Below are 11,924 nucleotides of genomic sequence, written 5' to 3' on the forward strand. Positions count from 1 at the left end.
TCTCTCACACACACACACACACACACATACACACACATACACACACACACACCACACACACACACAAATACACACACACTGTATAAGGCAATATTCACATTGATTCTTTTATTGTAGCAGGTATGCAACATTGGCACTAGAGTGGCTAGTATCCTTGTTTTATAAACAAAGCAACTATTTTATGTTCAAAAGACAGGTTTCATGATTTTGCAAGTATAGATAATGTATGAAATCTCTCTATTTTGAAAGGATTTCTACATAAAAATCTCCAGTAACTTTTTTTCTGTGTGTAACTGGTAGATTTCTACTTCTGTTAAGTGTTGTGGTATAGTTTTGTATGTAAACTATTGCATAAGACCAAGAAATCATTTACAGAGAGAATCAGAAGAAAGTACTGCCCAAACTTAATCAGACTTTAATGGGAAAAGAAAGTGTAGTCAAGAGTGTTGAGTGTGTCAGGGTAAATTACTCTTAGTGCCAATACAAACTAGACAGAGGAACACCAGATTCCACTACAGTTCAGTGGTATTACATAATGAAAATGGTGTTCTATTAGAAATGTTTGGGTCATGACCCAAAAACTGTAATTCTTTCTTGGTCCTGGAAGTTTTATTTGAAAGATTATGGTGTCTTTTGGGGTATTGTTCCCACATTTTATGGCAGCTTCATTTAAAACCCATTGATATATATGTGTACACTTTAGAAAGCTTCTACACTAATAGGCTTACTTACTTCTTTTTAAAAGGCCTTAGCTTTATTTATCCCTCCCCATGTTGCCCCCTCCATCTTGCCCTTCCATCCCGTGCCCCACCTAACTCCCCTTTTCTTATTTCTCCTTTATCCCTTTTAACACCATATTCTGTCTCCTCAAAGGCCTCCCCAGTCCATTACTATCTAGCTAACCTCTGCTGGTATTCCTAATGGAAATCAAATATATTGCTGTGTAAAACCTGCTGGACAAGCCAAAGTCAGAACATTAAAATGGATGTTCTGAATTTGGTTTAAATGAGAATTCATCTCATTTAAAGCAAGAGTACCATTAACTAGATATTGTGAATTCTAGGACTCAGTGGCTAAAGTGCTTACTGCACAGCCATGAGCTCAGTTCTTCAACAGCCACAGGAAACTGGCATGGTGGTGTCTATAATCCCAGCACTGAGTAAGTGGACACCAGAGGATCCCTAGAGATCACTGACCACCTGGCCTAGCCAATCAGTGAGCTCCAGGCTCAGTGAACACCCTGTCTCAAAAAATAAGATGGAGAGCTATAGAGGCAGATATCTGCCGTTGACTTCTAAACTCCAGATGTACACACAGGTGTACACATCTGCCTGCAGATGTGCATATTCGACACACACATATACTCACATACACATATGCACTCACATACGCATGCACACACTCACACGTGCACATGCACACATGATTGTGTGCATTAACAAGAAAAAGGCAATACAGGAAAAGCATATTAGAAACAATAATTTAATTTAAATTGTTTTGTGAAATAGAATATCAGAATTTTTATTAAGGAAATCAAAAGGTAGTCTGAGATTTTTATTTTAAAAGAAAGACTTCCTGGCTAAGGTAAAAAATAAAAAAAAAAAAAAATTCACAGACAAATTTGCAAACTCTGCATTGCAAATGGTAATGTGGAAAGTTGGTACTTCAATTCTCCAGTTAATAAGATGGGGAACTAACTCCTCGGCATGCCTAAGAATGCGTGTGGAGTAAGAATGCATTGTAAGTACTCTAGGGCCTGGGGCTCAGACACAGGCACAGGCACATGTGGTCTAACCTGTGCCTGCCTTGTGATTCTGGAGTACATTCAGAAAGCCTAACTTCCTCACCTCTAAAAGTGAGGACTCATCTTACTGAATTTTAAAGATTCAGTGAGATCCTAAATGTAAATTTCTCATAGAGTGTCTGAGATATAAATGGTAACTATCTGCTGAGAAATATTTCAGCTACCCTCAGCCTTCTCCAGTTGAGCCAGGAAAAATAAGAGATGATAATGAGGACAATCTTGTCTTACCAGATATTTAAATATGTCATAAAGCTGAAATATTATAGATAATATAATACAAGTTCATAAAACTAGATATATGAGAAGAGAGAAACAAACTATAATGTTAGGAAACAAATATAAATTCACTGAAAAAGCTGCATGTTAGGTCACACATGCACATAGAATCTCACTGACCAGAAGTTAAGTATGTGGTTAGTAACTATGGAGATGAGCATGAAGTTCAAGGGAAGACCACTTGTCTACTGTGCCCAGTGTTCAGTCCACACTACCCTGCACACACCCAAACCTAGGACTATGTGCTGCCAATTATTTCTCTTATGTAAGTGGATAAAAGACTTGCTCAAATAAAATTCATAAGTAATTCTTCCCCCAAATATTAATAAATTTTAAATTTCTGTCTAATAAATATAAATGTATATATGTGTGTCTATAATATACACATACATATACACATATGTAGCAAACACCAACATGCTAAAATGTCAGCACAAGGTGTATTAAAGAAACAGTCTCATTAACTTGTGAAAAAGAAAAACATTAAAGAAAAAATAATAAAACCTTAAAAAAAATGGGTAAAAGAAATGACCTTGTAACTTCTGATTTCATTCTTATCACTAAGTGCCAAAGAAGCTAGGTATCAACTGGAAAACAGCGAGGGGGAGGGCGCTTTGTCATGTGCCGGGCCCTTAGTATAGATCAGTGGGCTCTTTTTTTTTTTCCCCAAAAAGAAGCTTTCGTATGGACTAAGAAGCATAACCATTCTAATAATGTGTATCTTCTGGAACTGTAGCCCTTTAGCTAGCCTTTGCTGGGGCTCTGTGAGGAGCAGGGCTCCACGGCCTTGCTTGTAGGTTGCTGCTGCTCCCATCAGTCTGCACTGAGCCTGGCAGTGCTCCCTGCTCCTTCCTGCTCCTCCCTGGCACAAACCTTGACTGCCAGGGCTGGCCCCACAGCCTTGGCCCTGCATGTGCTTGCTTCCCTGCCTCTTCTCCTGCCTCAGAAGGTGTGCTAGGGTACAAAGCACACTACATACTGGGGTTAGATTTTGTTGCAAAGTAGAGGTTTGTGTATTTTGTTTTGTTTTGTTTTTTTAATGTTACTTAGTTAAAATGAAGACTATATGACTTTATATTTGTTTCAGTGTTTTAGTTCTTATACATTTTAGTGTTTTTAATATAAGCAAACTGATGTGTTCCACATTTTAAAAGGAATTGTAATAGATATGTTGCTTTTTAAAAATTAGAGAAAAATGCATCTCCAGTAGAAGATAGAGGACTCCTTGTCCAGTATTCTGTATGACAAGGTTTTCTATAGACACAAGAACTACTGCATCCTGGAACTGACCCTTGCTGCCACTCACTCCTCAGAGGACTGTCGATACCCCGAAACATCGAACTTTTTTTTTTTTTCCAGAGCTGAGGACCGAACCCAGGGCCTTGCGCTTGCTAGGCAAGCGCTCTACCACTGAGCTAAATCCCCAACCCCGAAACATCGAACTTTTATAACATGTCTTTTGATATTACTTTATGTCTTCAGATAAATGAAAATAAAACAAAATTAAATGTAAAAAAAGTCAAAGATATTTTTAAGAAATTAAATCAAAGACAGAAGAAATAAATTCATAATTTTATGAAAGAATTTATATCTCCTTAGTTAACGTATTTCCATTTTAAATTAGAGACTACATATGCCTTGGATTGATATAGAAGTTGTCTTTGGAAATAAATCTTTGTCCAGTGTCTGTAGCTTAAAAACAAAACAAAACAAAAAACACATTATTATTCCTATGTAAAGAGATTTTGCTAAACTTTTTTTATGTTATGTATGATCCATTTTTCTATCAGTCTAATATAAAGTAATATAGAAACAAACTATTCTTATCTCACCTTTTATCACAATGTCTTTTCCTTTGTTTCTTGTAATTATATTTTAGAAACCCATTTTCTTTATGAGTTCCTCTAGTTATAAAGATAAGGCACTCAGCATAGCCTTTTGTTACTAAACTAGGAATATTTTCTAATAGAACTCAGGTTTAAGGTATGGTTTGTATATATTTAAATTACATAATAAATTAATCTCATCGGGCACTTCATAGGTATTTATTCATTAGGAAAGGACGTAAACATAAATGATGATCTGGTTCTTAGAGCATTGTCAGAATATAAATCATTGTTCCATGGTCTGCAGACTGGACTGCTAGTCCCACAGTAAATCCTGCCGGGGACACAAATCCTTCTCAGTTTTTAGATTGAGACATTTGCTTTCATGACTGCATTCACAATTGCTTAGGATCTTGGGTACCTGTCAGGAGTGACCAGTCCAACAAGTGGTTGATCTATAAAACCAAATTTGTTAGACAATGTCTTCTGATAACAGGAGACTCTATGTCTTCAGTGGCTGGACCACTCAAGACTGCCCCAGTTTTCACATTAGCCTGTGTCCAGCTTAACCGTCCCACGGTGCTTACCAGCTAGAACCATAGAAGCAAGAGTAGAATGACTCTTAAGAATTATTTATGTCTATTTTCAGAAAATGTGAATTTCCATTGCATAGACAATTCATCTTATAGAGATTAATAATAAGAAATATGTTTCATTGTTAGTAATTCTCATTATAATGTATTTCTGGTATTTTTGTAAGTGTTTTTCATGCTTTGCTATAATTCACCCTCCAATAATACTTTAGGATAGTAGACTGTTAGTACTCTTGCTTTCCGGCAAGCAACTTAAAGCCTATAGACTAGAAGTACAATCCTACAGACTGCAATGCTTGGGCCTGAGATTCAGCCCAGCAAGCAGGATTCCCAGGTCTCCTTCTGGAGACTGAATTACCATCTCTGTTAAACAGTGTCTGCTTTTATACTTTTATAAGAAAAACCCAGTGTTCTTCTTTTACCCTTGTTTTATTGTTCATTTGTTTGTTCTAAACTTGAGGTTGGTTGTTGTTTTTTTAGTATACCAGGCTGATGATAAATACTGGTTAATTCTAACTGGAGTTGAATATTTTTGTTGTCTCCATAGGGGCAAATTTTCAACTTGTCCATTATTCATTGATATCTACTACTTTTCTTTTCAAAAGTGATCATTGTGGCCTTATAAGCAGTCCGTTTCTGCTTTTTAAAATGACTTGTCACATTTTTTATCATCTATGGTATTGATGAGATTTTTATTAGATAAAAATTGTTAATGTAGAAATTATAGGCATTGATGCCAGTCATAGTAATAATTTTGTCCTCTAGGCAATTGAGAGCTTATCTTTTTAGACCTGTTTCTGTTGTAGGACAGGATTCATGACAGGCTTACTGAGGAGGCAAACCTCCCCTGGGACAACCAGAACTGGGCCCTCAGAAGTTTGGGCATTGGCAAGTTAGTCTTGCTACTAAACGGAATTAAGTCTCTTGAATTTATTCTATTTGTAGACTGAAACAATGCAAACTGGCAATACAGGGTGACAAGGAAACTCTCAAATGCTAGTTTTGGTCATTAGAAGATTGACATCTGAATGTTTAGAATGAGCAAAACTTTATTTAAAGACAATTATGAATACTTGTTTATTGTACTGTATTTCTTTTAGGAGGTGATACGATCCTGTGCTGCAAAAGTAAGTAGTTATTACCAGGAAGACAACTTTAAAATTAAGTTTCTATTGTGATATGCGAGCAAATTGGATTGCACCACTACAGAGGTGATAGGGCCTATAAAAGTTGCCTTTTCTTATTGAGCTTCCATTTTACTAGAATTATAACAATGGGCCCCCAGAATTCATCAAGAAAAGTATTTGTCAAGTAGATTCAAAGTTTTGAAGATTTAAAGTCCTAGCAGTTGGGATGCAATTTCAGTGTAGGTCCAGCACACAATGAGCATCCTCTTTTTTCAAGTACCCTATCTTTACATATGATAACTACCTTAAGCAGTTCTGGAGTCACAATGCAGTTCCTTACATTGTTCCCTCCTCTTCTGACATTTTATCACTTACCAAATAGAAATATATATCACCTAGTAAAAGATAAGACATCAGAAAAGAAAGAATTAGGATGGCTGGAAGATGCCTTCATACAGCATCACTACAGAGGAAGAAAACATCTTGTTGAGTAGGCATGTGCAGCTGTACGCAGAACCATGGAGTGAGACAGTTTGTCAGGAAGTACCAGGCTTACCCCAGCACTGAGCTGTCCAGTATCATCAGGACGCATCACATTTTACCTAATTATCACAAGTCAACCGGATATTGATTATAGACAAGGGGAAGGAAGATGGGGAGGGAAAAGACAACAAGCTGTATTCTGACTTGGCTGCAGATGTTCAGGAAGCTTGTTCCTGATAGCAGGGACTGTTGGAGTGATTATAGCTCCAAGATTACCAAATCCTCCCAAGTGTGTGATATGTATAAAGCTGGTAGCAGTTTTCTGATGAGCTCTGAGCTCTCCTTCTCCCCATCCCTAATGTGTGCAGTATCCTCTACTGATGCTGTTTAAACCTCAGTTGAGTCAGCTACTCTGTATACAGTTAACCAGTCATTAGGGAGAGTGCCCTATTAGCCTGAAAGCTCCCTGAGGGCACTAAGTAGCACCTTTCATCTTTCTATCCCTAGCACTTAACACATGTAAAATGAACCCTCATCGAAACTATAATTACATATTTGAAAATTAAAATTAGGAAAGATTAACATTATTAATGCCTTTTTATACTACTTTAAATAGCTTTTCATTGAGATATAATTCGCTCACCATAATTCCCTTTTTAAATTTATTCTTCTCTCATACAATGCATTCCTATGGCATTTTCCCTTCCCTCCCTCCCTCCCCCAGCCCCTCACCACATCAACCTTCCCTCACCTCAAATCCACTCCTCCTCCATTTCCCTTCAGCAAAGAGCCGGCCTCCCAGGGATATCAAGCAACACAGCATAACGAGATACAATAGACAAGATAGCTCAGTGAATGAAGGCACCATGTGCTACTAAAGCCTGAGTTTGATCCATAGAACACATGTAAAGAAACTACAGGCTGTCCTCTGGCCTTCACATGCACACTGTGACACATGCATGCCTTCATACTTCGTACACAATAATATAAAAACCATGCATAATAATCTCAAAATAGTGTATTTAACTGTTTTTAATTATATTCAGCATTATGCAAGTTCCCCACGTAGAAACCCAATGCCTGCTAACTGCCCTTGCTAATTTATAAATATAACATGTATCCATACAGACTCACAGTAACTGTTTATGTGTTTTCCATAGATTTTTTGCATATGGAATTTTATTTAAATAGAGTCATATAATATGCTGCCTTTGGGTTTAGGAATTGAGGGTTTCATTTTATTTTTATACAGGGTTTTACTGTGTAATGTAGGCTGCCCTAATGTTCCAAGTAGCCTAGGTTGGCCTCAAACCCATTGTGATTCTCATATCCCAGTCTCCCATGTGCTTGGATCATAGGCATGAGTCACCACACCTAGCTTTAGTATGTGACCTATCATGACTGGCGTCTTTCCTTTAGAGTCTCACGACTCCCTGTTGATACTGCATCCATGGGATTCCTTTGTCAAATGTGCCTATGTTGCAGTTTCACACCTGCCCATCAGCATTAGGGTTGTTTCTGCCTCTTAGCTTCAAGACTAACACTGTCATGACCATGTGTTGGTATGAGCAGTATTGGTGTAACCAGTGTTTTTATTTCTCTGGGATTTGTGTGGGAGTGGAAACTTTTTAATCACATGACAATTATTTTTAACATTTTGAGGAATTCTCAAACTCATTTCCAAAATGGATAAATCATTTTAGAACCAGATGAGAAGGATGTAAGGGTTCTAGTTTCTCCTTGTCTTCACTCGACTTGAATTCTTGACATTTTTTAAAGTTTCCCTCCCCCTAGTGTATGAGGCATGGTACTGTTTCTTTTGATTTGCCATTTCCTGATGGCTAATGATGTTGAACATTTTCAGCATGTGGTTTTTCTATCTACTTTGAAGAAATGTTTGTTGAAACTGTTTGCCCATTTAGTTTTCATCTCTTTATATTATTCACTTTTAGTAATTCTTCACACACACAGAGATATACATGTGTGTACACACATAGTGTGCAGCTGTCTTTCACATGTATTCTCTACAAAGGTTTTGTGCCTCTTGTATGCTCTTTCCACTCTCTTGATGTTGCCTTTTGGAAAAAAAAAGTTGTAATTTTTTTGTGGTTTTTATCTTTTTCCTTTGTCCATCTCTTTTGTATCATATACAAAGTCACATTGCCTAGCCCTAAGCCTTATATATTTGCTCCTTTGTTTTCTTCTTGGGTTTTTTATAATTTTGGTGGTTTTAGCTATGCATTCATTTTTGGAGTTAATTTTTTAAATATAATATGGTCTGAGAGCTCAGTCATATCCGGCTGCCCAGTGGTCCTGGCACCACCGCTCCTGCACCATGGCTGGTCTCTTATTAACCTTGTCACTAGTCATTGACCCATCAACACAGTGCACTTGTGCAGCCTCTCACACACTACATCCTGTATAGTAAGTTTTTGGCAAGTGCTTGACAAAAATAAGGGTCTCTTTCCTTTCAAAATCTCAACCTGATAATTATGGTTTTGAAGGCAAAGATTGTTTTCTGAGATCTTTATACAAACATTTTAGTAGCTATCAATATTTTTCAAAATGCTTGGGATAGAACATTCACAAAAGCGTGTTACTATATGGGAGGATACACTGGATAAAGGAATTTCAGATAATAGCTGATAGACAATAAAATAAGCTTTTGGGGTGGTGAATAAAGTAGAGCAGGAGAGGCTGTTGTGCCAAGGAAGATCATGGGAAATTTCCCAGAGAGAAAAATTTCATAAAGACCCACAGCACTAAACTAAGAATAAGGCTATTCAAGGATAAGAAAAGTTACTTTCCTTAACTGGGTAGTCATGGCCAAAGGCAAATGAGGTTTTAGGACAGGACTAGCAAGGTGTCAAGGAGGGCTGGTGAGATGGCTCAGTGGGTAAGAGCACTGACTGCCCTTCTGAAGGTCCTGAGTTCAGTTCCCAGCAACCACATGGTGAATCACAACCATCCAGAGATCTGGCGCCCTCTTTTGCTGTGTCTAAAGACAGCTACGGTGTACTTAGATATAATAATAAATAAATCTTTTTTTAAAAAAAGGTGTCAAGTAGTAGATTGTGCATGTTTTTTAAAGAATTTTGTCAGCACAACAGGGAGTTAATCTGTTGTCTTAGAGAAACAATCCAGGTTGAATAGAAGACTTGACTTTTGGCAGAGTAAGGTCTTACAAGCACAGTGGTCAACAGACAGGTCCACTGGTCCTAGAAGGAATGCTGGGTAGACCCATCTGGACAGCATGAAGTTGGGAGTAGTAAATGGATTGAAGAGAGTGTTCAGTTGGTTGATTTTGCATATATTTTGGAAATAGGCCTTTGCATCTACCCAGTGTAGTTAAAGAAATGAGCTCTTCTAGGTTTGGGTTTTCAGCAGCTGTGCAGCTGCAGGTCCTGCTTTCTCATGGGATGAGGATGCTGGGATGGAGGGAGCAGGTGTAGATTTGGGGACACGAGGAAACTGAAGTAGATGGTAGCCATGTGAGCCTTGTGTTCAGGGCCAAAGCCCTTTTTAAAGAGCTATAGAACTGGATAAGGGCTCCGTGGAGACAGCGTAGCTAAGGTGGTACCTGAGAGGGCAAGGCAAGGGGATTTTATAGAAGAGCATCCCGAAAAGAGGATTTTACTGGCACATGCTGTGGAGAGAATTGGTAAAGAGAGACCGGGGTTGATCTTTGTATTTGGCCAAATTATGGCCTCGTGTTACTTTCTTTAAATGGGCACAAAACTCATTAGGAGTGAGGTGAGAATGGAACAGGAAATGCCAATCTTTACAATGTGTGTCGTGCTGGGGACTAAGTTGATGGGAACATTTGATAGACATTAGAGTATCTGTATTTGCTATTCTGCATTATCCCGTGCTTATCTAGCCATTGGTAATGTAGCATAGAAGTTGCAATTACTGGAATGAAGTTCATATACAGAGGGAGGGGAGGTAAGGTAAGTTCTCACAGGAGAACCAGCCTCAAGAGAAGGGAGTTGTACCCTTCCTGACAGCAGCTAAAGCTAGGTCCCTGCACAGATTCAGAGCTAATGGTGTGGATGAGAGGGCTCCCAGCTGATTGCTTTCCATGTGGTAGAGTGGTTTAGGCTCTCTTGAATTAGGATAGCACCATAATTTCTTCATACGAATTTGTAATTTACAGATTGCCTTGTGCTCTCCTTTGCCTGGGGTTAAAGTGTAATCAGAAGTGGTTTCACCTAGATCTGTTTCCATTCAGTGTTTTCTGATTCTCATAAAAGAGGCTGACTGCCCATGTTGTCAGACGTCCTCAGAGCTGGCATACCCAGTCCTCACGTGTCATCATTCCTGGCTGTTTACTTCTAGTGTTAGATCACCAATTACTTCGAAAGAATCTTCTCTCTTCCTTTACTAACTATAAATTATCGCAACCTAAGTGCTGAGTTCTTTATAATATTGTTTTCACTTCTAGGTCTTACATATCCATCTCTTCACATTCCTGTGTAAGCTTCTTGAAGCCAGGGAACCTCATCTTTTCAAAAATAGTATCAACTCTTAGCTTATATTAATAAAAATACAGTTGAGTTTAATTTAGTTATTCTGTTTAACATATACTGAGGTTGGGCATGTTAAGAGTGCTGTGACCATAGATTGTGGCTAATACAACAATATGTAAAACAACTAAAGTGCTGGCGAGGAGACTCAGTCAGTAAAATGCCTGCCACAAAGGCTAGTGGCACGAGTTACGATGCACACTACTTCTAAAATGCCAGGCATGTGCAAGGCAGAGGCAGGCAGGGAGGCTGGAGCTCACTGCTTTAGGAATCCCGTCTCAACTGAGGGAGATGCCTGATATCTGTCTACCTTTGGTCTCCATCATATGCATAAACTGTTGCACATGCATGTATACTTGCCCAGATGAAGGTGTGCATACAGACACACACACATGTACACACATACACAGAATGCTATAAAGTCATGATGTATATTTTAGTTAGAATTATCTTGAAATGTACTATTTACTAAAAAAAAAAATCTTTTAAAAATATTTAAATAATAGAATAATCAGTGAATATAACCTTTTAAAATATCATTATATATATGTATATAATATACACATATATATTTACATATATAGGCTGAACCTGATAATATACACAAGATGTGGAAGCAATAAGTAAGGATCAGGAATTTAAAGCCAATTTCAAGGCCTAGACACTATCAGAACCTGTCTAAAAAATTTAAAAATAATGTGTGTATATATACATATATATATATACACATCATTTACATATATATGTATATATATGTATATATATATACATATATATGTATACATATACACATATTAGTATACATTCATCAGTAAAAAGACAAGATTGATTTGAGCAGAATAGTATTTCAAGAATTGATTTCAGTTATTTGCAAAGGTTTTAAAAATGATATAGCTGTCTCCTGAGTGGCTCTGCCAGAACCTGACAAATACAGAGGCTGATGCTCACAGCCAGTCATTGGACTGATCACAGGGTCCCCAATAAAGGAGTTAGAGAAAGGACTGAAGCAGCTGAAGGGGTTTGCAGCTCCTTAGGACAAACAACAATATCAACCAACCAGACCCCCCAGAGCTCCCAGGGACTAAACCACCAACCAAAGAGTACATATGGAGGGACCCATGGCTCCAGCCACATATGTGGCAGAGGATGGCCTAGTCAGGCATCAGTAGGAGGAGAGGCCCTTGGTCCTGTGAAGGCTCTATGCCCCAGTGTAGGGGAATACCAGGGTGGGGAGGCGGGAGTGGGTGGGTAGGAGGGGGCACACCCTCATAGAAGCAGGGGGAGGGGGA

General features: G+C 38.2%; 1 protein-coding gene across 5 annotated transcripts in view; it reads left to right on the top strand.

The window, feature by feature from the left end:
- Ahi1 (Abelson helper integration site 1) overlaps positions 1–11,924 on the top strand; it is a 141,471-nt gene that overhangs the window by 52,525 nt on the left and 77,022 nt on the right. For 4 of the 5 annotated variants that reach the window (XR_004121562.1, XM_031380555.1, XM_031380556.1 and 1 more), the window contains exon 17: positions 5,600–5,626. The exons of the other annotated variant lie outside the window; for it this stretch is intronic. Coding sequence is in view for 3 of the 4 variants with exons in the window: in XM_031380555.1 (XP_031236415.1) it covers positions 5,600–5,626 (27 nt within the window). In the remaining variant the exon portion in view is untranslated. The remainder of the gene's footprint in view (positions 1–5,599; positions 5,627–11,924) is intronic. 5 annotated transcript variants of the gene reach the window in all.

This window comes from Mastomys coucha, unplaced genomic scaffold (assembly GCF_008632895.1).
Source record: "Mastomys coucha isolate ucsf_1 unplaced genomic scaffold, UCSF_Mcou_1 pScaffold2, whole genome shotgun sequence".
NCBI lineage: Eukaryota > Metazoa > Chordata > Mammalia > Rodentia > Muridae > Mastomys > Mastomys coucha.